Source organism: Triturus cristatus, chromosome 10 (assembly GCF_964204655.1).
Source record: "Triturus cristatus chromosome 10, aTriCri1.1, whole genome shotgun sequence".
NCBI classification, from domain to species: Eukaryota; Metazoa; Chordata; class Amphibia; order Caudata; family Salamandridae; genus Triturus; species Triturus cristatus.
The window spans coordinates 1,248,151,455-1,248,179,302 of NC_140593.1; the positions used below are offsets into that span (position 1 = coordinate 1,248,151,455).

At 50.2% G+C, this 27,848-nt stretch overlaps 1 protein-coding gene across 1 annotated transcript; it reads left to right on the forward strand.

Annotated features, from left to right (window-relative positions):
- Positions 1-880: 880 nt before the first annotated feature.
- LAGE3 (L antigen family member 3) lies at positions 881-15,525 on the forward strand. Its single transcript, XM_085629922.1, has 3 exons — positions 881-1,046; positions 12,209-12,337; positions 14,139-15,525. Exons 1-3 carry the CDS (start codon positions 1,021-1,023, stop codon positions 14,254-14,256), a joined length of 273 nt encoding a protein of 90 aa, XP_085486048.1. The 5' UTR covers positions 881-1,020; the 3' UTR covers positions 14,257-15,525.
- Positions 15,526-27,848: the final 12,323 nt, after the last annotated feature.

Here is a 27,848-nt window from a genome sequence, read left to right on the forward strand (position 1 = left end):
CCCCGGCCATAGGATGGCAACTCATAGCAGCTGCACCCCGAGCCCCGTCCATATAATGGCAGCTCATAGCAGCTGCATCCCATGAGCCCCGGTCGCAGCTCATAGTAGCTGCAACTAACTCCCTGAGCCCCGGCCATATAATGGCAGCACAAAGCAGCTGCACCCTCGAGCCCCGGCCATATAATGGCAGCTCATAGCAGTGGCACCCCCTGAGCCCCGGCCATATAATGGCAGCTCATAGCAGCTGCATCCCCTGAGCCCCGGCCATATAATGGCAGCTCATAGCAGCGTCTTACTGGCTCCAACCTGCACCAAGCAGCAGCTGCGAGGCCTATAAAGTGTCCGCTTCTTTCCTGCAGCAGAGGGGAGCAGGCTTCGGGATGTCAAAGCGCTGAGAGGACTTTCATTAAGGGCGCTAGATTTCATGGGCTCGTCAGGGATAGTAAGCGCTATAAAAACCGCAATAAATGCTCCATGGAGGGAGGGAGGTGCTTGGGGCAGAGAGGGGGGCTGCAATGAAGGGGGGGGGGATAATTAGCCCCCACCCCCGCGAGTGCTCCTCGAGCCTCTTACTAGTCTCCAGTCCCGACCCCGGGGGCCTCCTGAAGACGGGGCGGGGCGGCTGCACCTTCTTCCTCCCTGTTGCAGTCAGACATTGCGTAGTTTGCGCTCAGTGAGCGCGTCTGCATGTGATAAGGGGGCGCGCGAACGAGAGGCGGTTCGCGCCCAACTGGGGCGCGGTGTCGAGGTGTTTACTTCGCGCTGCTCGCGCCAGACCCCACGCACGTGCGCGCCCTTCACACCCCCTCCCCGCCCTGCTGCATAGCAGACCTCTCAAAACACAACACCCCCCGCCTCCTGGCCCCGCCCTCAGCTGCCCTCCTCCGCCGGAAGCGGCCGCCCCTCCCTCCGTCCACCCCCTGCTCTCCGAGGGCGGGGCTCCCCCCTCCTCCTCCCGTGGGCGGGTCCTGAGCACGCGCCACCCTCGAGGCAGCCGCAGGAGCCGGGGCAGCGTCAGCCATGGAGGCCGAGGCCGGGCTCAGCTTGTATCCTTCACCGTAGGCGGGAGCATGGGGTGGAGAGGAGGGAGCATGGGGTGTAGAGCGCATGGGGTGGAGATGGAGAGGAGGGAGCATGGGGTGTAGAGAAGGGAGCATGGGGTGGAGATGGAGAGGAGGGAGCATGGGGTGTAGAGAGCATGGGGCGTAGAGAAGAGAGCATGGGGTGGAGATGGAGAGGAGGGAGCATGGGGTGGAGAGGAGGGAGCATGGGGTGGAGAGGAGGGAGCATGGGGTGGAGAGGAGGGAGCATGGGGTGGATTGGAGAGAGGATGGGGTGGAGAGGAGAGAGGATGGGGTGGAGAGGAGGGAGCATGGGGTGGAGAGGAGGGAGCATGGGGTGGAGAGGAGGGAACATGGGGTGGAGAGGAGAGAGCATGGGGTGGAGAGGAGGGAGCATGGGGTGGAGAGGAGGGAGCATGGGGTGGAGAGGAGGGAGCATGGGGTGGAGAGGAGGGAGCATGGGGTGGAGAGAGCATGGGGTGTAGAGAGCATGGGGTGGAGAGGAGGGAACATGGGGTGGAGGGAACATGGGGTGGGGTGGAGGGAACATGGGGTGGAGAGAGCATGGGGTGGAGAGGAGGGAGCATGGGGTGGAGAGGAGGGAGCATGGGGTGGAGAGGAGGGAGCATGGGGTGGAGAGAGCATGGGGTGTAGAGAGCATGGGGTGGAGAGGAGGGAACATGGGGTGGAGGGAACATGGGGTGGGGTGGAGGGAACATGGGGTGGAGAGAGCATGGGGTGGAGAGGAGGGAGCATGGGGTGGAGAGGAGGGAACATGGAGAGGAGGGAGCATGGGGTGTAGAGAAGGGAGCATGGGGTGGAGATGAGGGAGCATGGGGTGTAGAGAAGGGAGCATGGGGTGGAGGTGGAGAGGAGGAAGCATGGGGTGGAGAGGAGGGAGCATGGGGTGGAGAGGAGGGAGCATGGGGTGGAGAGGAGGGAGCATGGGGTGGAGAGGAGGGAGCATGGGGTGGAGGTGGAGAGGAGGGAGCATGGGGTGGAGAGGAGGGAGCATGGGGTGGAAGGGTGGAATCCACTAGGATAGGTTTGTGAGGGGTGACCCTATGGTGGGGTGGGTCTGTGGGGTAGGGTTGTGAGGGGGGTCTGTGGAGGGGTGGTCCTGTGGTGGGGTGGGTCTGTGGTTAAGGATTGTGAGGGATGACCCTATGGTGGGGTGGGTCTGTGGGATAGGGTTGTGAGGGGTGACCCTATGGTAGGTGGGTCTGTGGTGTTAGGGGTGGCCCTATGGTGGGTGGGTCTGTGGTGGTGTTGGGGGTGACCGTATGGTGGGTGGGTCTGTGGTGTTAGGTGTGGCCCTATGGTGGGTGGGTCTGTGGGGTTGTGAGGGGTGGCCCTATGGTGGCCTGTGGATAGAGTGCGGAAGTCACAGATGGTACCCACGAGGTCCCCAACATCTGCAATCCAGAATTCAGGGCTGGCCCATCATTTCATCCTTCTGAAGTCCACCATGGCATCGACCATCAAACCACAACACGTGATGTATATCGATCTTAGAAAACGCAAACATTGCCGAATGTGACTGGAAAAGGACATTGGGGCAGTAGGGAAAATTGAGGGGACTATAGGGTTGCAGAGACTCCGGGGAAGAAAACCAGAGGGCGGGTGAGGGGTGCATGGTGTGGACACCCTGTCACCTGTAACACCACCTGAACCCACAGCCCCACCAGTTCTGCAAGCGAACCCTTCCTTAAGCTTAAAACCCACACAACACACTCACTCTCCCTATCCGGCGCAGCCCTCAAACCAGCCAACGTACAAGTCAGGCGCCTGAGGCAGCCAGGCAGCCCTCGAAATCTTGGGGTGCCTGGGGCTGTTTTACCAGGAGGACTGGAGTCTGGCAGCGGGACGCTGAGGGGTGTCCGACCATACCAGTCTCCGAGGACCATATAACTGAAGCCATATTGTAAGGACTGCTGTCTGCGACAGTAAGGCGCCTGAACCAACCAGGCTGTCCCTTGAGGCTAGGAGGGCTGCTGTCTGCGACAGTCAGGCGCCTGAACCAACCAGGCTGCCCCTTGAGGCTAGGAGGGCTGCTGTCTGCGACAGTCGGGCGCCTGAACCAACCAGGCTGTCCCTCGAGGCTAGGAGGGCTGCTTTCTGCGACAGTCAGGCGCCTGAACCAACCAGGCTGACCCTCGAGGGTAGAGGGCTGCTGTCTACGACAGTCAGGCGCCTGAACCAACCAGGCTGACCCTCGAGGGTAGGAGGGCTGCTGTCTACGACAGTCAGGTGCCTGAACCAACCAGGCTGTCCCTCGAGGCTAGGAGGGCTGCTTTCTGCGACAGTCAGGCGCCTGAACCAACCAGGCTGACCCTCGAGGGTAGGAGGGCTGCTGTCTACGACAGTCAGGCGCCTGAACCAACCAGGCTGACCCTCGAGGGTAGGAGGGCTGCTGTCTACGACAGTCAGGTGCCTGAACCAACCAGGCTGTCCCTCGAGGGTAGGAGGGCTGCTGTCTACGACAGTCAGGTGCCTGAACCAACCAGGCTGTCCCTCTAGGCTAGGAGGGCTGCTGTCTACGACAGTCAGGTGCCTGAACCAACCAGGCTGTCCCTCTAGGCTAGGAGGGCTGCTGTCTACGACAGTCAGGTGCCTGAACCAACCAGGCTGTCCCTCGAGGCTAGGAGGGCTGCTGTCTACGACAGTCAGGTGCCTGAACCAACCAGGCTGTCCCTCTAGGCTAGGAGGGCTGCTGTCTACGACAGTCAGGTGCCTGAACCAACCAGGCTGTCCCTCGAGGCTAGGAGGGCTGCTGTCACGGCGGGAGGAGGATACAGAGTCTGTGCTCTGCTGGGCCGCCCAGTAGCAGAAACTCTTGGGAAATATTCTGTAGATACGAAGGGGCAGATTTAAAAGTCCCTTGCAACCCCTTTGCGCCGCTGTTGCGTCACTTTTGTGACACGGCGATGGCATTACCCGTGCGGCCAATTTACAACGTGACGCATCTAGGGAGATGCGTTATGTTGTAAACACCTGCGCCACATTATACCAGCATCAGATATAATGTATGCAGGGTGGGCGTTCCCACGCAGGAAAGCCACGTAAAAGTGACGCAGTGAAATCTACAAGATTTCACTGCGCCACTTCTAGGACGCCACTGCGTCAAAACCTTACGCCTGCTTGAAGCAGGCGCAAGGAGTGACGCAGTACAATGAGTTTAGGCCCCCCCCATGCATTTCTGGTGTTCCATCGTGCTTGCGACACAACTCCAGCAATGCGTGACTTTTGGGTGAACAGATGTGTCCGAATTTAGGACGCATCTGTCAATCCTTGCACCAGCAGCCATGGTGGAGCAAGGGAATTACAGACTGGTGCAGGGAAACTGACGCATCCCTACAGATGCATCAGTTTCTTGTAAATCTGCCCCGAAATACCAAACCAACATTGAGATTGTAACATTGGGGGGCTGCACACCGCCTACACTGTGTGTGAGGTGCCGGTGGAGCACAGGGTGTACCTCTGTGGGATTGTACTTGAGTGATATCGGATGCTTTTACTCTTCCATTGTGCCTCTCTGAGGTGGGTGTGGCCTTCCCCCGTCTGCCTGTAGCACTGATGTTGCATGAAGTGGCTGTTGTGCCTCTGTGGAGTTTTGTTGCACTTGAGTGCTATCTGATGCTTTTGCTGGGGCATTGTTATGTTAAGCAAGTTTGTACAGCGTACTATCACCCGGGAGGGTATCCTGGGCTGTGCAGGTGTGAGTCTAGCCAGAGCATACTATCGCCCGGGAGGGTATCCTGGCGCTGAGCAGGTGTGAGTCTAGGCAGAGTGCACTATCACCGGGGAGGGTATCCTAGCGCTGAGCAGGTGTGAGTCTAGCCAGAGCGCACAATCACTGGGAGGGTATCCTAGGGCTGAGTAGGTGTGAGTCTAGCCAGAGTGCACTATCACCCGGGAGGGTATCCTGGCCCTGAGCCGGTCTGAGTCTAGCCAGAGCATACAATCACCCGGGAGGGTGTCCTGGGCTGTGCAGGTGTGAGTCTAGCCAGAGTGCACAATCACCGGGAGGGTATCCTAGGGCTGAGTAGGTGTGAGTCTAGGCACAGCGCACTATCACACGGGAGGGTATCCTAGCGCTGAGTAGGTGTGGGTCTTGGCACACCCAGGGCCTGGCGGGACTACTTGTAAAGCCAGGACTTCAGCTCCTTGCAAAGTTCAAGAAGTGAGGAGGAGGATGCGCTGATGTGTAGGGGGAGGGTATTCCACACTTTCGGAGGGATGTATGAGAACTCGCACCGGATCATGTTTTCCATATGTGTGGGATGTGTGCAAGTAGGAGTTCGGACGAGCGGTGGTGTTTGGAAGGTTTGTGAAAGCAGATGTGATTGAGGTATGCCGGGTCAGTGTTATGTAGCGCCTTGGAAGAGTGGATGAGGAGTTTGAATTGTGCTAGTTTGTGAATGTGGAGCTAGTGGAGCTCTGTCAGGTGTGGTGTGATGTGCGTGCGGCATTGGGGGTTGGAAGCGATTCTGGGTTGAGCGCAGTACTTTGTAAAGCAACAAGGGGCATATTTACGAGGAAGTGGAGGAGTGCGGCATTAGCCTCCTTGGCTTAACACCGCGCTCAGCTACTTCTGAAACGCAGGGCTGCACCATATTTACAAGGCTATGGTGCAGCCCTGCGTTTCCCCCTGCACTGGTGGTAATTTAGCCGTCTAGCGCCAACGCAGATTCCCTTGCACCATAGTGCAAGGGTGCCTGCTTTGCAGGGGATGATTGATTATGTGCAGGAAGAGGTCCTTTCCTGCCAATAAACCATCTGAAATGACGTTTTGTAAACTTCTGTGTGCTGCTTAATGCAGCACACATAGAAGTTGCAAAACTTCATTTTATTTAATGATTGTTAATGTGCTCAAAGGGACACCTTCCTGCTCATAAAGAATCAATGGCCTTTTTCTGTTTCTTTGTGTGCTGCACAACTCGGCACACATGGAAACAGCAAAAACTAGGAGAAATTAAACATTTCTCCTTGTTGCGCCAAGTTAAGATCAGGTTTTGCCTAGTCTTAATTTTGGCGCTGCCCCATATTTCCGATACCCTTGTAAATATAGGGCAGGGTCAAAGTGTTGTAGTGGAACGCCCACCACAACACCCATTGCCCACAGCAACACCCAATGCCCACCTCTTTAACGCTTAGTATAGCTTGAAAGGGTGCCTTATTTACAAGGTAGCGTTAAGCCACGTTGAGTGGCTTATCGCTGCGTGGTAAATAAGGCAAAGCCCCTGTTGCCACCACAGCGTCAGAAAAAGTTACGTTGTGGTGGTGATATGGGCATATTTACAAGCCCCTAAGTGTCAGAGCCCTTGTCAGGAGACCACAGCAGCTTGCGCTACCCATTGTGCTTCTAATGACAATTCAGACTTTTATAAATTTAAAATGATTGAAAGCTGCCACCCAGGCTATTTTTGTAGCATTGGGTGGAAGGTATTAGTTATTTGTAATGTATATGGAATTATTAAGCAACTGTTGTGTTTATCACAAATTTGGACAACCAGCCCCATCATGTGGCTGTCTGTCATAAGTCCTGGTGTCGAAAATTAAGTGCGGGTGCTGAGCACCAGAAACCACTAAGTATTGGTTGAGAGTGATTCGGTCTGCTGAGTTCTGAATGGTTTGCAGCCTTCTGATGAGTTTTGTTTGTTGATCCCAACATAGAGGGTGCTCCCGTCCTCCGCTTGCTGGTGACAAGGGCGTGTATGATGGTTTTCCGGGTGCTGATTGGGAGCCATTTGAAAACCATCTTCAGCGCATGGACGCACAAGACGGTGACAGCATTGACTTGGGCGGTCATATCGAGTTTACTGTCCATTATGATCCTGAGGTTCTTGACGTGGGTGGTGGGGGCTGTCAGTCCTAGCTCTGCTGTCCAGCGGTGGAGTCCCACGGTGAAGTGCTCCTCCAGAAGATCATGATTTCAGTCTTTAACATGTTCAGCTTTAGGCAGTTGTTTTTAGGTCTTGGCCTGGCGAAAGCAGCGCATGCGCTGCTCTGCCTGTGCAGAGGCTTCTTGGAATTGATACGATTCCAAAAGCCTCGTCCCAGCTTCGCCTTCAGCTTTCATTCGTGCGCGGTTTGGCGTCACAAATTATGCCAAAGGCAGTGCAATGATTGCACCGAAGGCATGTCAATCCCTCGTTGTTGCCACCCTGTCTCCTTTTAGCCACACCCACCGGGATTGGCTCTTTTACCCGTGGCATTAAACTATGGCCTATAATTAATGAGGAAGCACTATTTGTTTCCCCTTCCCTCTGTCTCCCCGAGCAGACCCTTCCCTGTGTCTTTTGCCTACATAAAAGCTGTTGTAATTATGCAACATTCTGTCTTAAATCCCAATGCGTTTGTCAAATAGCAGAAGGGCGCATCTGCATTCTCAAGCGCGTGGTCATTTAAGTACCACACAGCCTAGACTGTTGACGGCATGTCAGAGCAGCTCTGGCTCGTATCGGAATTATCGTGAAACGTGATGTTAAACATTGTGAGGGGTTTAATGTGACCTAGGCACGACCCAAAAAGAATGCTTGTTTTGTATTGCTTTCTGACTACTTTGCATTAAACGCATCTTAGACTGTGATGTGTTTTATTTTACATTCTCCTGTAGGGTAAAGTGGGGTTTGCTTATGAAGCCTGCTTGGGTTGGAGAGGAGTCAGTCACGTTGGAGAATTTGGGAGATTTCTCACCATGCTAGAGTTTACCAGGAGTGCCTAGTTTGTGCTCCTGCCCTTTAAGCGCTACTGACCATTTCCCGTTTATGAGTGAATGATGGCCTCCTGCAGGGCCCGTGTCCCCTCTGCCTGTCCTGGCGGTGGGGGCGGGGGGCCGCCCCCGCTGCTCTCTTGGCCAGCACAGCTCTGTTATGTTAGGTGGCGCTGCTAAAGCGCCATGCAGCACTGAGACCCCTAGTGAAGACTCCCGCTCCCTCATTAGCGGCAGAAACTCTCTTTGAAGCGGTGCAGGGGAGTGAATCAACCAATGACGGGGAGCGCTGGAGCACAGAAGCCCCCATTGTGCCCCTCGGCGCTTCACTGAGGACCCAGGCAGCGCCTAGATAAACTCAGGGCTGCCCTGAAGGTGGGGGCTTAGAGGGGCGGGAGAGGGCTGGGGGCTGAGAGTGGCGAGAGAGGGCTGGGGCAGGCCTGGACCGAAGTATAATCTTCTTATGAGACTCTAGTAAGCTGGGCCCTTGTGACAGGGGGTCTGCATGTAACCTGCACGTCACAAGTGCATGGCTCGACAGCCACTGCTCAGCCTCTCATCCTTCTGACGCCGATAAAACGAGTAACATTGAGTGCAGTGTTATGAACTGTGTTATAACATATTTCCAGGTTAGAAGGTCTGATGTGCTCTGTTGAGAGGAACACGCTTGCGGGTTCTGTGACACTCCCTGCTACGCAAGAAGGATTCAAACTATGTTCATGTTTTCAATTGGATCCTAGTTTGGGACAAAAACAAGCCCTTTTCAGTGCCAACAAACAATTCTCTCAGCGCTGCAGAGTCCACAATTAATACAATTAGTGTCTTCTATAGGAGGGTGCAAGCCGTAAGTCTGTGCCAGAGAAAGGTGGGTATGAGGGCTTCTACAGAGGCCGGGTGGGCTGGGGCAGCCTCAGGCTTGCAGGGCCACTGGCCTGTCAGCAGATATCCTAACCTCGCAGTTCTGTCACGTACCTGACCATGTCCCAGCCCAGCCAGCCTTGCAGACCTCTCACTCCTCCTGCAGACCGGGCTGGCTGCCCTGGTCCTCGCCACCACCCAAGCTCTGCCGACTCATCGCTTCTCACAACATTGGAATGGTGCGGGGGATGGCCTTGGTAGCCCCGGGGCGGGGCAAGATGGGAAGGGGGATGGGGAATCGGGCTTGCTCCAACATTGGTCCCGGCTCAACCTCCCTCCCAGCCATCGGGTAATGTAGAAACGATACAAACTGCGGCTCGTAGAGATTGAGAAGGTAACAGAATATGGCCCTGCAAAGGCATAGTGCAGAAGGGCGGAGGGGGCGGGGTGAGGGGTCAGGGCACAGAGGCCTCACTACCACGAAGTGCAGAGTCTGTGGAGGCGGTGTGTACATTTCCTCTGAGGTGTTAATGTACAGCAGGGAGTGTTTTATTCGTTATAACTCATGATCACACATTCACCCTTTACACAAACTGCTTCAATCCTCGGCATCTCGCTCTTTTCTGTGAAAGAGAGAGCATGGTTGGAGACATGGAGAATAGAAGTGGAAACTGCAGTGAAAAATTAACCCCTCAAAAGATTGTTCCAAAAACACTTTAGAATCAGTTTAATGTAAATCTAACTTTAAACCAAGCATTAAAAATGCAATAGGTCTCGCCTCTGATTAAGTTAAAGCCATTTGCTTTGCTAATGGTATTGTATAGCAAAGCTGGCTTGAACTTAATCAAAGGCGAGACCTATTGCATTTTCAATGATTGTTCATCCAGTGGGTAATTTCAGTCATGCAGAGAATGAACTTAATCCAGGTACTGGGACTCTTGTCTGTGGGGCAGAGAATGAGTTTCGCGTGTCAGCGTAGGAGAGGACGTTGATATCGTGAGAGCGGATGATGCTGGCTAGAGGGATCATGTGTGTTGAAGGGGATCCGGCTCAGGGAGGTTCCTTGCAGAACTTCACAGATGAGGTTGCAGTTGTCCTGGGTGTACATTGCCCGGCTGACTGACTGAGTCCTTACAGTCTGGAAGGAGCAGAGCCATTGGAGTGCGTGTCTTTCGATTCCAATGTCATGTAGGTGTCAGATGAGGATGATGCGGAAGAAGGTATCAAACGCTGCGGAAAGGTCCAGGAGGATGACGACAGCGGTTTGTGCAGCACAGGGTGTACCTCAGTGGGGTTGTGCTTGGGTGCCTTCGGGTGGTTGTGCCAGATCATTGTGTCTCTCTGAGGTGAGTGTGACCAACCACGGTCTGCACTGTCTGTGTGTCTGTGGAGTGCAGGGTGTATGTCCGTGGAGTGGTTGCTCTTGAGTGGTATTGGCTGCTTGTACCGTAGCATCTTATCTCTTAGGTGAGTGTGCGTAAACGCGATCAGTCTGTATTTTTTAGTGATTCTATCATGAGTCCTTTGGGCATCTTTTTGAGGTGACTGTACCTGAGCATTGTCTGTCTTTGTGAATGCATCTGTTGGGCGAGTGTTCAGGCCTCAAAAAATCATAATTTTTTTGTCAGATCTGTAGGTTTAACGACTTTAATAGTCTACTCGGCCTAACTGTAATTGTCCCATAAACTGGTCTCATTGTGTGATGTAGGCAAATATTTTATTTTACAGAGCTGCCTTTTTCTTCATTGTCACTTATGAGAGCACCTTCAAATATGCAAGTTCAGCATTTCTGCTGCACAGAAAAACTCTTGTTTGATTTAATAAATTAAACGTTTGCTTCATGTATAATAAGAATCGGGCCCAGACACATGACCCCTAACTTGCCTTGTGGTTCAAAAATAACATTGTCATCAGGGCAGGTGTAGGGATGTTTCTCAGTTCACATTTAAAAACGTACTTTTAATAAAAGTTACTGACGCATGATGTGGTAGCGCACTGTCATTTACAAATTACACATTTTCCATTGAAATGGCCACAACTATTCCCACTAACTTGCAGGTTTACTGATAATTCTATATAGTTTATAAAAAATCTGTGGAAATTGGGTTTCAGTAGAAATAGTTATCATTTGCACATCACCAAGTCAAGGGTTCCAATTTGTTTTCATTCCTATTAAAAACTTGTTTTATTCATTTACAAAAAAGCACATTCATAACTACTGAAATATGTTAACATGTTTGTACAGTATTTTACATGCTGTTTAAATGTTGTGCGTTCATTTTCCAAAATCCTATAACTTTGCAGTCAGAGAAGAAAAGTAAACGTCACCCTCCAGGATAAACTAAGCAGCAAATTGTACGAAGACATAAGCTGACATTTGATCGGTCTCTGAACACGGAGCAAATGCGACAAGATAATAAGATTTAAACACATCTTTATTGCTCATTCACTTTCTGGGTGAACAGAACTCCTGCTCTTTGTGAGCACCGCAGAACAGGCTAGTGGGCCCTAAAATAGCTCGCCCTGATATTATACGACTCGCCACAACTAGTAGGTGAGGGTGAGTAGATTTCTCGGCCTCCTGTTCCTCAGCACCGTTTGTTGTCTTGCGGTGTCGGTCTGTATGATGTCTTTATCTTTTAGAACTGTTCTCTCTTTTCCGGGGAAGGCGGTGCCCTCGTAGTGGTACGTTATGTTGGATGAGGGTCGCATGTCTGTGGTGTGCGCAGAGTCATGGGGGGGGGGGGGGTGATGTTGGCCCTATGCTGGCTGTGGGGTGATCCTGTGCATCTGTATGTGGGTGCTTTGTCAATCTGTGTTGTCTTCTACACACGGTGTCTCTGTGGCGTTGAGTCTGACGTCGTGCTTCCCTTATAATTACCCTCTGTGGACACTCTAGGGACCAGCAGATAACTAGGAGTGCCTTCCAGGCCCATACTGGTGTTTCTTCCCAAGGCAGCACATTGATCAAAGGGGCGAACCCCAAGGAATGCACCCAACCCTTGAAAGAAGGCTTCAGCTCATCCCACAGACCGCCCCGCTCAGACTCGGCTCCTCCAACATCGCCTGCCCTCGGGCTTCAAAGAGCAGCACTGGTGGTCTGTAAAGGCACTGGGAGGGGAGGCGGTCAGTGCGAGGTCGGTTCGGTTAAAGTGGGGCATGCTGCATCAGTCCTTAGGGGTGAGCTGCACCTGACTGTAAGGGGGTCTGTGGTAATATTTAGGCACATTGCCCGGAGTCCTTTGTTAGTGCTCTGCGGTGCCTGGCTGTAAGGTCGGTAAGGGGGTCTGTGGTAATATTTAGGCACATTGCCCGGAGTCCTTTGTTAGTGCTCTGCTGTGCCTGGCTGTAAGGTCGGTAAGGGTTAAGCCCAGTGCTCTGCGTCCTTTGTTTGTCCCCTCTTGTGCCAGGCTGCATGTGTAGAAGCTGAAAAGGACACTTTACTGGGCCAGGGGGTCCTAGGCGACCTTTAGGATGGGAGGTAGTGGGACTCTACACTAGAGGGTGTGACACTGCCAGTAGTGTGTGTGGGAGCCTTCTGGGTGTCTGCTTCTGACCTTGACCCTATGCTCAGCCAGCTAGACGTTCCTTTTCCATCCCACCTGGAGGCGCAGATCGCACACAACAGCCTTGCCCCTGACAGGGAGCCACGAAAAGGTGGCATCAGCAAGAAGCTCCTGGTGACCGACAACATCCTGCATGTGTGAGTATTTCCACTCTTTCCAACACTTGAACTGCAGTACTCTGAACCGTCATTCCCAAATTATTTGTCTTGTATGCAAGGCGCTCACAGGCTGACCCCGCTATCTCATGATCTGAAAATGCTGGCAATTTCTGTGATTCTCTGCCCACAGCGCCTGGGGCCTCTATGCGCTGTGCGTCAGGCATTGCCCCGTGCCTTGAGCACATCTCTGCTATGCTCTTCCTCCTCTGCCTTGGGCCTCTAGCCACAGTGTCCGTGCCCTCTCCCACTGTGCCTGTGATCCTTTTTACACTGTCCACGTGCCCAGGGCCTTGGTGAACTATGCCCTTCCCTCTCCACCCTGGGATTCTTACCACGATGCCCAGGCCCCCTTCACACAGCACCCAAGCCCTTTTCACATTGTTCCTGGAGCCTATGCACCCTATCCCGGTGCCTATGGCCTTGACCCCCTCTGCCAGGGGCCACTGCACACAGTCTTCATGTCATGTGCACCTGTGCACTTTGACCTTCCACACTTTTCTCTGCGATTCTTTGCACAGTGATTGTGTCTCCCTCACACAGTGCCTTAGCTCTCTTCAAACGTTGTCTCTGGCCTCTATACACTGCCCACTGCCTGGGGCCCTTGTTCCTTGGGCCCTTCTGCACCATGCCCATCACCTCTCCACTCTAAGATTTTGTTTTGTTTTGCAGTCTGTGCCTCCTTCACACAGTGCCCGAGGCTTCTTGGTGCTGTCTGGGGCTGCTTGACATTGGCCATGCCTAGGGCGTTGGCACACTGAGCAAGGTGACTCTGCACACTGTTCATGACGTGGTACCCATGCACTCTGCCTTGGGACAGTTCGCTGAGTGCCCTGCCACCATCTCCCATGCCTGGGGCATCAGTGCGCTTTGCCTGGTGTCACGTGAAATTGGCACCTTGTTTATGCCCCTTTAGGACTGTCTGTGCTCAGTTTGCTTGTGTCCACTTTGCATGAATTTGGGGCCTTCTTGTCAAAACAAGATGGTGATGGAAGGAATGTTTGAATTAAATTTCCTCTAAAAGATCAGTCCACATTCCAGACCATAATTTGTGTCACACTCTAGACAGAGACCCCCCATATGCAAATCAGTCTTGGTCCTGCACCAATAGGAACAGTCCTAACAGGTCAAGTCTCCTCCAGATGGGAACACAAGCAACCTGAGACCGGTAAGCCCAGATCTGGGGCTGTGCTCACTGTCACTGGGACTAAGGTACACGTGACTGAAGAACCCCAATCGGGGATTAACCGGTCTTGGGTGGCTTGTATTCCGATTCAGGGAGGACCTGGTTTGGCAGTTCTGGCTCGACTGTTCTTACTGGAGCACGGTCATGACTGATTTGCATATGGCTGGGTCCTAACGGAAGTGGCATGGTGTGAGCTAAACGATGGATAGAGATGCAGCCCGAGTAGTTACCAGTGGCTGAGATTAATTCAAGCAATCCATTCATCACTTTTTTTCTATTCTCTTTCAAGCCCTCCATGTAGTCTCCAGAAGTACCCGGAGCTTCTACACAGTTGGCCCTGGGACTTTCACATGCTACCCCTTGCCTGCACTTGTGGCCTGCTCACCATTCCCATATCTGTGCATCCTTAGCACTATGTCTGTGCTTTCAGCAGTGAACTTGTGCCCTCTTTGCACTGTGCCTGGAGCTCTGCGGCATTCTCTTCAGGCCTGGGACTTTCACACACTTCCTCTTTCTTGCCTGTACTTGTGGGCCTGCTTGATGTACCTGGTCCTGTCCGAGATTTCTTACTTGCTTTTCCTCATTGATACTTTGCAGGCAGTGGAAAGCTGCTGAGGCCAGGATTCTGCGTGTTTCTATTACCTCCTTCCTGGACAACCTCTCCCTCGTCCTTCAAACCATTGACCGCTTCGGACCTGCGGTGGCGAGACCGTGACACTGACTGGAGAGCTCTGGGGCCAGTGACCGCAGCCACGGCTGGAGGACTAACTACAAGAGTGATTTGTGAAGCTAGCTCGAGAATGGTTCAGCGACTACAGCAGAGCACATAGCGCAGACGGAACCTTGAACTGTTTGAAGCTCAAAAGCTACTCTAACTGTCGGTGCCTTGGCTGCAAACATGAGTGGGTCCCATAATCTGAGCTTTCGGACACCAACGTCTGACTGGGCAGGGGCAAAAGGGAGGGTGCTAGCATCTTACGGGACAGGGGCAAAAGGGAGGGTGCTAGCATCTGCCTGGGCAGGGGCAGAAGGGATGGCACAATCATCTGCCTGGTCAGGGGCACCGGGAGGGCGCTAGCATATGACTAGATAGGGGCACAGGGAGGGCGCTAGCATATGACTAGACGGGCACAGGGAGGGCGCTAGCATCTGACTGGGCAGGGGCACTAGATATTTGGAGGGGCAGAGAGGGTCGAAAGAAAAAGGTGGTGCAGCACTGATATCTGAACAGGCGCTTGTGCTGATATCTGAACAGGCGCTAGCAGTGATATCGGAAAAGACAGCTACACTGATATCTGAAGGGCCCAACACCTGCAGGTTTGCTCAAAGCTGAAGTGTCCAGGGCACTGACGACGATATGTACAGGGCCGCTGCTGCCAGTTGCAGTGTTTGGAGACACATGGGGAGTGTTAGGTGAATGTTTAGGACATCCCCTTGATCTTGCGCCCGCTTGCTCTTTCTGTCGTGGGGAAGACCTAGAAAGTCCTCTGACCAGACAATGAGATGGCCAGCCAAAGGGAACCAAGCGGTCCTGCTCCCATGATGAATGGTGGGATTGAGCAATGTCCACTCTTGTCATTATGGGACACTTCCCTACATCTGTTTGAGGATGTACAGGGGTCCCACCCACATTTCCTAGAAGTGTAAAATACCGGCCTGGTAGAGCATATATATTCCATCCCAGTTGCAGGCAGTGCACCCCAAGCCTGCTCGTCAGTCTGTCACCTATTCTGAATCCCCCATCCCAAATTTGCCCGCCTAAGGTAACTCTTGAATCAATTCTGTATTTCAGCTTTCACTCTTCGGCTGCTTCTGTTTCCTGTTTTATTGTTTCTTTGACCTGTTCAGATAATTGTGCAACAGCTGCCTGATTGTGCTCCGCAAGGTGTGCTGGTGGGACACAGCTGGTTCCAGCTCCCACCGCGAAGTTGGAGAAACCTTGAGCAGCCTCTATAGGCCATAAAATAAAGAAATCTGCACAAAGCGTGACGTCTCTCCGCTGATCATTAACTTCCTGGTAGGCCGAGTGAAATGTACCATTTGGATGTTCAACATAATGCCACCATTTCAGCCCCATCGAACAGATCCTCTGTCTTCCAACGATGCTGGCAAAACACGCAAAATGTCATTTTCAAATCTACATTAATGACCTTCTGTACTGTTATTGAATAGATAATGTTTACTTTCATGGCTGGGACAGCTGTGAGGGACAATTTTTTGATAGCAACTTTTAGTTGAATGTTAAACAGACACTGTGTGGTTGATAAGGCATGGAAAATTTGTCACGTTTAATGTAAAACCAGAGTGCAAAAGCAGCATATTTACCAGATTTATATTTATCAACTCAGTTTTTAAGAGAGCGCAAAGAATGGACAGCGGGGACAAAGAATTTAGAAATGTCCCTGCAGTGTGGAGGTTTGGGTAAGATCCATTTCCACTCACTCACCCTCCAAAGGAGTGGAATGGCTCAGATTTGGTGGTCTTCTCTCTATTGGTTATTCAATTTTGTCTATAAATGTTTTCTCAATAGGAAACATTTTAACCACATTTTAATTATTCTGGACAAACCATTGTCCATGGTGGATGTCCGTTTGCCAAAGCATCGGTGGTTTCTACATGAGTTACATGGAGGGTCTATAAAACTCAGGATGTCACCAGCACTGGGATTTTGTAAGTGTTCTTCAGAAGGATTATTAAACGTATCACTCTTATAGACCAAGGAATATACCTTGAGGTCACATCCAACTGTGTGTGTGCAGGAATCTGGAAGAGGACTATAAAAAACCAGCAACACTACAAGGATTAAACTTTCAGGCGTGTCACTGCTGTTCCTGCCCCACCTGCCAAATCTACTTAAAACTAAGGACTTTAACTGTTCAGTGTGACCATTGATGACGAGTTCTGGTTCACACAGAGCAGTGCGCAAGAAAGCAGATCATCTGCTTTACCAAACAAGTTCAATGTTTGATTACGAGATAAAGAGCAGAATTATTTCTAACAGAAATTACAATGAAGAGATATGAGACCCATGTCTGGATCGATAGACACATTTAGAAGAGAACGGGGTGTTAGTATCAGAGCAAAAAAGAAAAGGGTGTTCATTGACGTGCGCAACATTCCATTTAAAAAACGTACCATTCAGTCCAGGTCTGTGGGACCAGTTGAATTTGTGATCATAGAAGAGCAGGTTCTGTGCCCTGAGATCTCCCCATTGCTTTTAAGGCAGATTAGAAAAGAGGCGCAAAGTACATGAACAAAGCCCATCAGCAAGAGCGTTCCAGCGCAAGGGGACCAGGAGGCTCACAATGGGAATCTGGATGTAGTGCGAGGCGTTCTGCGAGTGGTTAATAGGTTACGGTGTAAGCAGCAGGACAGCTTACAAGTGAGGTATGCTGGGACAGTAATTTTTCAGTGGCTTGGAAATATCATGACCGGGTGTTTTTTATTTCCACTGATCTGCCCTGTTTTTCCTCTGATGAACGTGAGTCTTTGGAGTACGTTGAATATGTGCCATGGTTTTACTGTACTGTTCATCAGCAGAAAATAGTTCTGAAGATGGGGTCATCCAATGCAAATGACCAGCAGTGATGGCATCTTTTGCCTTCTTATTCTGTTGCGTAAACTAAGATTCTGGCTCAGCTCTACAAAGTTTCTTTTCACACCCACAGGAGACACATGTCACCTTAGTTCAATGCCCCCACAACTGAATGTGAAAGATAGGTTATTGTAGCTCCACAGGGCCCCACCCAATATATAGTTGAAGTGGCATCAAATACCTCAGGGTTACTAACAGTCCCTAAACAGGGATCCAAGGACGCCGCGGTGATCTGAAAAACCAATTTCATCCCTTGAAATATCACACACACAAAGAAAAAGACACTTTAGTTAATTAATTTAAGAGTTTATCTCCATAGTCTAATCATATTGCTTAGCACACAGTGTCATCTGACACCCTAAAACCTACTTCACTAGGAAAGCACGGAGTAGCAAACCTTGCATCCAGAGTCCCCTTGGCGGAATCCAGGCACTGCATACCTGTTTACAGCAACACGTTAGTTACTTTTATAGTTATGAGAAATTGTGGATGCAGTGTCCCTGACAAAGGAAACACTTGTCGTATCAGCTCCTCTCCTCCCGCACTTGGCTCTATATCAGTTGCCAGCATAAAGCGCAATGCGGCAGCATCTCTGTAAGCTGGTAGTCAAGACCTTCTGTGGTAGTATTTTGTAAAATAATCTGGGGCAAAGGGCCTCTCCTCCCAGTAACCAAGTGAGAGACATTTTACACCGTTTCTTATCTGAGTTGTAATTTCGGACATAACCATAGGCATGTCTGACATAACCTATGTGCATCAACAAGAAATGAAAATTTAATTTATAGGGTGCTCTACTACCCTGGGGTATCCAGGTGCTATAGCTCTGGGAAACAGATACTAGTCTGAGACGCATTCTTAAAAACATGTAAATTCAGACTACACCGTTTATGTTATCGTTCTTGCCTGACGTTGAGAGAGAGATAAAAAGGCACTTGTCCCAGACTGATATCACATCAGGTGTACTCATCGATCTCATTAATAGATAAATTGTCTGAGTGATTTGACACTTTTGCAGGTTTTTGTAAAGATATGCACAGACGACATCTAGATCAAAGGCAGACATGTCAATGATTCTGCAAAAATTGAGAAAACGGAGTCTCGGGCTGCTTAAGGACTTTATTTCAATTCTGGCTTACAAAGTGTGTTGCCCCTGTGGATAGTCTGCCCACCAGGTCTACCTGTAAAATATAGGTAAGGCTATTTGTGAGTGTTGTTTCACAAGGTATGAGTGAATGGCGCTGTGTGTTTGGGACAGTCTGTATGCACACATACTGGTGGTTTATGTAGGCTGTCCTTTGTCTGTGGTGGACAAGAAAGTCTGCATCTCCCTGTGTTCTAGACCCCCTTCCTAAAACCAGTCTTTACTCTGCTGGGCACTACCCATATTCCCATAGTGCAGTTCATCTGCACCGGCGTCACTAGGAACTGACCCACTCGTGGGTTGCAGTTGTCCTTATAGGCATGTTGGCAGAGAAGCCTTGCTCAATTGACTTGTGGCGAGAGGAGGAGCTGCATTGACCTATGGCGAGACGAGGAGCTGCACTGGCCTGTGACGAGAGGAGGAGCTGCATTGTTCTGTGGTGAGAGGAGGAGCTGCATTTACTGTGGAGAGAGGAGGAGCTGCATTTACTGTGGAGAGAGGAGCTGCATTGACCTGTGGTGAGAGGAGGAGCAGCTGCATTGACCGGTGTTGAGAGGAGCTGCATTGACCTGTGGCGAGAGGAGGAGCTGCATTTACCTGTGGCGAGAGGAGGAGCTGCATTGACCTGTGGCGAGAGGAGGAGCTGCATTGACCTGTGGCGAGAGGAGCTGCATTGACCTGTGACGAGAGGAGGAGCTGCAGTGACCTGTGGCGAGCGGAGGAGCTGCAATGACCTGTGGCAAGAGGAGGAGCTGAGTTGGCCTGTGGCGAGAGGAGGAGCTGCGTTGGCCTGTGGCGAGAGGAGTAGCTGCGTTGGCCTGTGGCGAGAGGAGTAGCTGCGTTGGCCTGTGGCGAGAGGAGTAGCTGCGTTGGCCTGTGGCGAGAGGAGGAGCTGCATTGACCTGTGGCAAGAGGAGGAGCTGCATTGACCTGTGGCAAGAGGAGGAGCTGCATTGACCTGTGGCAAGAGGAGGAGGAGCTGCATTGACCTGTGACGAGAGGAGGAGCTGCATTGACCTGTGGCAAGAGGAGGAGGAGCTGCATTGACCTGTGGCGAGAGGAGGAGCTGCATTGACCTGTGGCGAGAGGAGGAGGAGCTGCATTGACCTGTGACGAGAGGAGGAGGAGCTGCATTGACCTGTGGCGAGAGGAGGAGGAGCTGCATTGACCTGTGGCGAGAGGAGGAGGAGCTGCATTGACCTGTGGCGAGAGGAGAAGCTGCATTGACCTGTGGTGAGAGGAGAAGCTGCATTGACCTGTGGCGAGAGGAGGAGCTGCAGTGACCTGTGGCGACAGGAGGAGCTGCATTGACCTGTGGAGAGAGGAGGAGCTGCAATGCTCCCTGCAGGGGACCAAGACTTCCTAGGAGCGTATGGCTCCTGCCGCCCAGCTGGACTATCGAAAAAAGGTCGCTGAGCACCGTCCTGGTTGTGGAGCTGCAGAACTGCATTCCTGGGTTTTACTGATGAGCCTGCACTGTCACTGCCCCACCCTGTACCAGCAGGATACCCGTGACGGTCCACACTTGCCACAGGGAGTGCTAGAGTTTCTGTATAGTCTCCCTCCTGTGTGGGATCTTGGTCCGTTGCCTGGCACTAGTTGTTTTGAACATTGCAAGCACTCACCCCCAGTCAACTGATCTGTGTTTAATCCATCATTCTTTAGCGCACTCTGCCACCCCAGTTCAGACATGGCCATATGCAAATCAGTCTGACCATGTGCCTCATGGGAACAGTCCAGCCCGAACTGCCAAGCCATGTCTTCTCTGGACTGGAAACAAGCATCCTTGGACCGGTTTCGGGTTCATAACCCTCATCAGCCAGGCTGTCTTGAATCCAGTGGCAAAGTGAACAAGGGACCCACGTCTGGCCATACTTGAGGGGCATATTTACAAGCCCCTGTCGCCACAGAAACATCACTTTTTCTGACGTTCCTGTGGTGACATGGGCGTCCGCAGGGAGGGGCAAGGAGGGGCGCTTGCCCCCCCCCCTGGAGCACCCCTCCTTGCCCCCCCCTCATGTGTGTCAGCCCGGGCTGAGACAGCTTCCCGCAGCCGCACCTGAGTACTTCACAGGTCTTTAAAAGACCAATTACGTGTTAACGAGACTTTTTGTGAGGCTTTGTTGTTTTTCACCCCTCCATCTCCACTCTGCCTACTGCTGGAAGAATTAGCCCCCCCCCCCCACACCCCCTCAAAATTTGGGCTCTAGTTGCACCTCTGGTCTGAGAATAAATATATTTTCACCACCCCTTCTGCTGTGTTTCGAATCCGATCCGAAACTGATGCTAATTTTGATGGTTCTACCAGGCCAGAGAGTGGCGCGCGTTGTACACCATGGATCACTGGAATTTTTATGTGAGGCTAATCGGCTATGAGTATGACTGTGATTACAAGTGCAAGTAACATAACTTGAGAGGCCGAGTGGATGTACTCAGACATTTCATGATGATCTGAGACTAACTATCTTGTGTACTGCTTACTATTGCCAATGATTTCGTACCGAAGCTGTCTGATGGAGTGGGTGTTCTCTTTTTGTTGAATCCACTGCTCTGAGTGCTGACATAAGGGCCAAAAAACTACAGCTGCTGTCTGATTGTGAGGAAGGGGTGTCTACTTTCCAGATTATTCGGGGGTACTTTCCTCAGTCCTTGCACTGGATCTGGCTTAATTACTGTACAGTCTGCACAAACTACATAAAACCAGGAAGAATATGTTCTATTCGACCCTCCCACTCTTCATTTCTCTTTTGGTCTTAGTACCGTTTCCAGTACTATTTCCAGTACTTAATATGTAAAAAAGTAAATAAATAGGTTTAGCGACCCAATTTTTTTTGAAGCTGCCAGCAGCACTGCTGAACACCAGGGTGGCCATATACCAAGGCTGCTTGCTCTTGATTCCAGCTCACGCCTCTTCTGTTCACCACCTTATACTTCTCTCTCTTTCTCTGAGTCTTTCCCATTCTTTTTCATCCATGCTTCATGAACCCAGTTCATTAGTGGAGCCTCTTATCCTCCTTAGAATTCAGAGAGGGATCTCCCCTCAACTCTTACACTTCCAATAAGTTTTGGGTTTTGTCCCTTCCTTGTCAGTTGAAAAATTAGATCTGTTCTCTGTTACTACAGATGATTCGAGTCCTGCAGTTATGGTAAGTTGACACTCACTTGGGCCATGTGCCACAAAGTCCACTGTAGAACTACATGCTGTATGCCACTAGTCACGCTAGTCGCAGAGGCAGCAGTAGATGGGCTTGCTAAACAGATTTTTGTAGCATCAGCAAGTCAAAATCTATATATAGATGTTAAATCACGCAAACAACCACTATATGGTGGCAGATACTGGAGGTGCCTGCATTCTCTTTCCTCAAGGACAATTTATTAACTTACAAACAGGTGCTTCTGAGTCACCTCTGTCGCTCATGGTCCAGGTGATGCTGTCTTTCCTGAGAATGTTTCTAAAAGGCAGAGCAACACCCTGATCATCAGACAAAAAGGAACCATTAACTGAAAACAAGCTGAACAAAATAGGGTGCTATGGGATCTTACATACAGCATATTTGCGCTGTGGAAATGTTGATGACCTAGAGGCATATTTACAAGGAGGCGATAATGAATTATCGCCGCTTTAGCGGCCGTTTTCGGCCGAAAAGCGGCGATAATTTTATCGCTATATCAGCAAGGTCACGCTAACGCGTGAAACCTTGCTTTAGCATGGGGATTCCTAATGCCCAGCTTTGCATCTCTAATGAGATGCAAAGTGGGCGTTCCTGACCTGACATGACAGGAGAAATGTCGCTAAGCGACATTTCTCCTATCATCAAGCCCCACGCTATGAAGCATAGCGGCAGGAAAAGTAGCAATAACCCCTGTTATCGCTACTTTCCTTACGCCTGCTTCAGGACTGACTTAGCCATGATATCCTATGGAAGGTGGATATCATGGCTAGGTTTGTGTGTTCCTATCAACAAGCTAACGTGAGATTATCGCTGGGTTTCCAGCGATAATCTCACGTTAGGCAATTAGCGTTAGGATTTTTATCGCGTTGCTAATAGCACGCTATCTCAGCAATAAATATCCACGCTAGCCAGCGATAAATATTCTAGCGCTAAGTGCGCTTAGCGATAATTATCGCCGGTTGTTGTTGATATGCCCCCTAGTGTCCTTGCACTTTGCTATCAAGAGGCCCCAGTTGAGAGTCTCATCTCTGGGAGTCCTGGTGTTTTAGCCAACCGCAGTTTGGATTCTGCAAATCTGCTGTGATGCAGACAATTTCAGAGTCTTAGGCAACATTACATTTTATCTTTTGTCAAAGTATTTCCCATAATAATAAGGCAAATTTAGACCACTTGTAGTTTTTCACTTCCTCCTGTTCATTTGTGACAGTGCTGTTAAATAACTGCCTGCAACAAGGTAAGAGTGGTGGGGGATTTCGATGGACAATGCAGAGTGAAAATTAATTATTTATTTAATTTTCTCTCGTCATCGTCAGTCGAAATACACCCGGCCCACCCGGCCCCACCGCTTTTATCTGCACGGACTGCGGCTACATCCGGCCCATTAAACCCTGAAAATCCCAGCACCAGAGGCCAAAGCATCTATACTGCTTTAGTGGGATAATACAAAATAAACATATATGGCATTGGGAATTTCCATAGATTGAGTTGTATCTTCAGAGCTTGCCCAGAGAATGATGTGGTTGCCAAGTCTGCCAACATTCTGATTATTTGCTGGATCGGGCTGCACAGTACTAGATGGGGTCCTGAAAGTTGGGGTTCCATCCACTGACCTTGTGGCAGTTTTCACTCAAAAGAAAGTTTCCCGTCAAATTGTGTTGCATGAGTTCTGTGATTTTTGGCCAGATTTACCACTCACAAATTTTACATTTACAAAACACTGATAATGTTGTTTTGAAATTGTGAAAATTAGTTGTCAGATAATACTTCGGGGTAAAAATGGTTGACAACGATGCTAAATCCCAACTTCCAGAAATGTAAGTTATTGGGGGGGCCTCCACTCCTAAAAAATATTGTCGGGAGGACTTTGCCTAAAAAAGTTTGAAGACCTCTGAACTACACAGTGAGACCTTCGGGAGGGGCTGGATGCCAGGACGACAGTGCTGTTGATCAGCCCGACTCCTCTGAATAGTATCAGAAGAGCAGGCAGCAGTTTTTAAGTAAGTTGCAGTAACTTTCATGCATTCTACAGCATCAGCATTACCTACTGGCTTCAAATCTAGGTTTCTCTAAGTGAACGGTGTTCTAGACTTACATGCATGGAAATATCGAGGAGGACAGTCCCCTCCGAATATGCAAATGTAGTGTAAGCTTGTAGTGTTCAGCCTTTGGGGTACCAGGGGGTAACTTTAGGTTTCAGGTTGGGTGTGGGTTTTAGGGTGCCAGGGAGTAAATTTAGGGTTCAGGGTGGGTTAGTGATTGGGGTGCTAGGGGGTAATTTTAGGGTTCCAGGTGGGTATGGGTTTTGGGGTACCAGCTGCCAGGGGGTAATTTTAGGGTTCCAGGTTGGTATGGGTGTTAGTGTGCCAGGGGGTAATTTTAGGGTTCAGTGTGGGTATGGGTTTTGGGATGCCAGGGGGATAATTGTAGGGTTAGGATAGGATAGGATATATGCTTTTATAGCGCTCGAATGCCATGGTGTCTTGGCACTGGTGTATGTGAAAATGGTACAGTCTGTATTACCAGGGAGCTAGATCGAAGCGAACAGCCACGTTTTCAAGTCCTTCCTGAAGGACTGTCGATTTGGTTGGAATCTCATGGCTATTGGCATTTTGTTCCATAACTTTGCCGCACAGTTTGAAAAAGTTCTGCCGCCCCATCTTACCCGCCTAGTCCTATCAATCTGGAGGAGGCCTAAATTACTGGACCTAAGAGCATGAGCGGGTGTATAGGGTAAAAACATTTTTTGCATGTCCCTGGCCCCTCCCCCATAAAGTGCTTTATGAACCAGGCCTAAGGCCTTGAATTCCGCGCTGGTGTACAGGGAGCCAATGCAATGCTTTGATTCCTGCCGAGGTCGATTGACCTCCAGGTATATTAGAAGCAGCCTTGCTGCGGCATTCTGTAGGGACTGCAGTTTTCTCATCTGGGTTTTATCAATGCCCAACAACAGGGCATTGCAGTAATCAAGTTTGGATAACAAGAGAGCCACCACCACAGTCGTTTGTAGTTCCTGTGAGATGAAAGGAAATAGCTTTCTCAAGGTTTTTATTAGAAAGAAGCAGGAAGAGGTGAGGCTGTTTACCTACACAGAAACATTTAATTGGTCATCGAAGAGGACTCCGAGGTTTCTAACCTTAGGCAAGGTGCAGGGCCATTCCCCCGCTCCCACCAGCCACCAGGAGTCATTCCACAGGGATCGGCCCTGACCAAACTCTATGACCTCCATCTTATCTGTGTTAATTTTCAGGAAGCTGTGGTTCATCCAGGTCATAATCTCGGTAAGGCATGCATGAAACCTAATAGCTGTATCTTCAGTAGGATACCAGGGCGAATCCATGCTTCCTAATGAGTCTGGCCAGGGGAATGACATAGATGTTAAACATCGTCGGGGATAAGGCCGATCCCTGTGGAACCCCACAGGGAAGATGGAAACTGTCTGATTGCAGACCCTCCCAGTACAGGCTCTGCTCCCTCCCCTCCAAAAACGATGTGAGGTGGGTCAGGGCAGTACCCTCGATCCCCACTTCCTTCAGCCGCTGCATTAACACTGTGTGGTTCCCGGTGTCAAAAGCTGCTGACAGGTCTAAAAGTACAAGGACTGCTCTACCCCCTCCGTCGACTATTCTACGGACCTCCTCCGTTACTACAATCAAGGCTGATTCGGTAGAGTGGTGCGACCAAAAACCATGCTGAGTAGAATCCAGCAGGTTATTGATGTCTAGATAATCAGTCAGCACCTTGTTCACTGATTTCTCCAGGATTTTAGCTGCTATTGGTAAGCCAGCAATTGGACGATAGTTCTTAGGTTCCGAGGGGTCTAGGGTGGACTTTTTCAAAATCAGCCTGATCATTGCTTTTTTCCAACATACTGGGTAACTACCTGATTCCAAGACTTGATTGACTAGAGGGGTGAGTTTGTCACAAATTCTCCTAGCAGCCAAATGCATAATCGCGGGAGGACAGGGGTCTTTGGGTGAACCAGATTTTATGGAAACGAGAAGTTTGTGTACCTCATCGTTTGTAACTGTCTGAAAACATGCTAATCTGCAATGTATTGATACAGCCTCATCAGATGATTGACATGACTTATCCGGAACCATTTGAGTGTTCAAAAGGTCATTATAAATCACTTGAACCTTGTTCTGGAAATATAGGGCCAGGTTATTGCACATAGCTTGGTCTGGTTGAAAAGCATTAGCCTGCTGCCGTTTAGACAGCAGTGTGTCAGTTTTAAAAAGTTCCTTAGTGGAATTTCCGGCTTCCTCTATCTTAGTTGTGTAAAATAGTCTTTTTGCGGTAATGATTGCATCCTTGTATTGTTGGAGAGCAAGATTAAAGCTAGTTTTCTTATCTTTACTATAGTCTTGTCTCCAAAGACGTTCCGCTCTCCTGCAGTTTACTTTTAAACATTTCAGCTCAGGGCTGTACCAAGGTGACGAGGTCTTTAATCTCTTGACCGTCACTAATTTTTCAGGGTGGGTATGGATTTTGGGGTACCAGGGGGGTAATTTTAGGGTTCAGGGCGGGTATGGGTTCTAAGGGGCCAGGGAGGTAATTTTAGGGTTCAGGGTGGGTATGGGTTTTGGGGGTCAGGGGTAATTTTAGGGTTCAGGGTGGGTATGGGTTTTAGGGTGCCAGGGGGACAATTTTAGGGGTCAGGGCGGGTATGGGTTATGGGGTGCCAGGGGGCTAATTTTAGGTATCAGGGAATGTATGAGTTTTAAGGGGCCAGGGGGGTAATTTTAGGGTTCATGTGTGCTCTAATTGTTGTCCAGTTTCAAATGCAGAATTCACCACTTTTTTTTCTCCGCTTGGCCTGAGCATTACCCGATCCTGATTGTCTGCCATTTTAGCCCCGCCCCTATTGATTAACATTAGCCACGCCCCTTCATTTGCCAGGTTCACCCCTCCCTGGAAAAATTTCTGCGGACGCCCATGTGTGGTGATAGGGGCTTCGCCTTATTTACAAGGTGTAAAGCCACTTAACGTGATTGAACGATGCCTTGTGGGCAATAGGTGTGTGGTGGGTGTCCCACCGTAACACCCACTGATTTTGACCCTGCCCCAGTTTACAAGGATCCTGTAAATAGGAGGCAGCGCCAGAATTAAGACCACGGAAAACTGGTCTTAACATGGCGAAACGAGGAGAAACCCTTTATTTCTCCTTGTTTTTGTTGTTTCTATGGGTTCTGCATTGTGCAGCACACGCACATAGAAACAGCAAATGACATGAATTATTGTTTATATGCAGGAAGGTGTCCCTTCCCGCACTTAATCAAACATTTAAATAAAAATAAAAAACGATTTGCAACTTCTATGTGTGCTGCACAATGACCATGGGGAGGTTTATGCAGCTGTATTACCACAAAGCGCTGCACTCCTCTTCACCCTCCTATCTAAACAAGAAAGTCTCTGGAACAAATAGGGGTTCCAGAAATGCCCAATCCCTGGTCCTGAAACCCCCACCTCAGTCATGAACAGTACATGAGCCAGTCCTTCTCTGGTAGTTCCACAAGAATCTGGAACTCATTGTTCCCTTTGCCTAACCACCTGCCTAGTCACCTCCAGAAAGGACCTCAAGCTCCTCTGAGTTGACAGACACTTTGGTTAATCACCCTCGACCAGGCTTAAGTATTCTCGCCACCAGGGTCTACACTACCAGGGTTGTGACCCCCCCCCCCCCCATTTAAATCAGTGCGTTAACTGTGTACGACCTTTGACCAACTGCTGTAACTCGCTCTTGTGGTCACTCTGTAGTATTCTCATGTTATGCTGTAATGTTCTTGTGGTCACTCTGTAGTATTCTCATGTTATGCTGTAATGTTCTCTTTCACCTTGTCCCTAGCTGCTCAGCCAGTAAATGTGTGCTGTGTAGAATGTTGGTGTGATTGACATGAGTGAGTGGAATGCTTGGGTGCCTGGTGTGTGTTGTCAGATGGGCTGAGCAGCTAGGTGGCTGCTCCTGGTGGGGCTTGCTGTAACTTCTACTTATGGACTTAATTAACGACTTCAAACTCAACTCGGCTATGTCTTCTATGTCTCCTGAGCACGTGGGGCCAGCCCACTACACACATCTGGCGATGTAAAAGTCAGAGTATAAATACTGGAACCAGTTGTAACCAATGTATCCAGCTACTGTTGTAAAGCGCTCGGATGCGTTCGGGCCATGTCCGCACTATATTTAAATTGCACAAATAGAATAAAAATAAGGGGCCATTGCGCGCAGCGCCAGGTCATGTATTGAGATGAAAGCAGGCCTCAAAGTGTCCTGTTCTTTGCTAATTAAAAGGCCTCCCTGGGCCCAATAACTCATGGCGTGGCTTCCACGAGGTAAATTTTGTAAAAATGTATTGTACACTTATTTCACCCCAATTAAGCCTTCCATTTGCATAATCGTA

Excerpts from the sequence above, each read along its gene's own strand:
- LAGE3 (XM_085629922.1), top strand. The coding sequence starts at position 1,021 with ATGGAGGCCGAGGCCGGGCTCAGCTT. Across the intron at positions 1,047-12,208 it reads GCCGAGGCCGGGCTCAGCTT|CCAGCTAGACGTTCCTTTTC; the intron begins GTATCCTTCACC and ends CCCTATGCTCAG. Across the intron at positions 12,338-14,138 it reads ACCGACAACATCCTGCATGT|GCAGTGGAAAGCTGCTGAGG; the intron begins GTGAGTATTTCC and ends GATACTTTGCAG.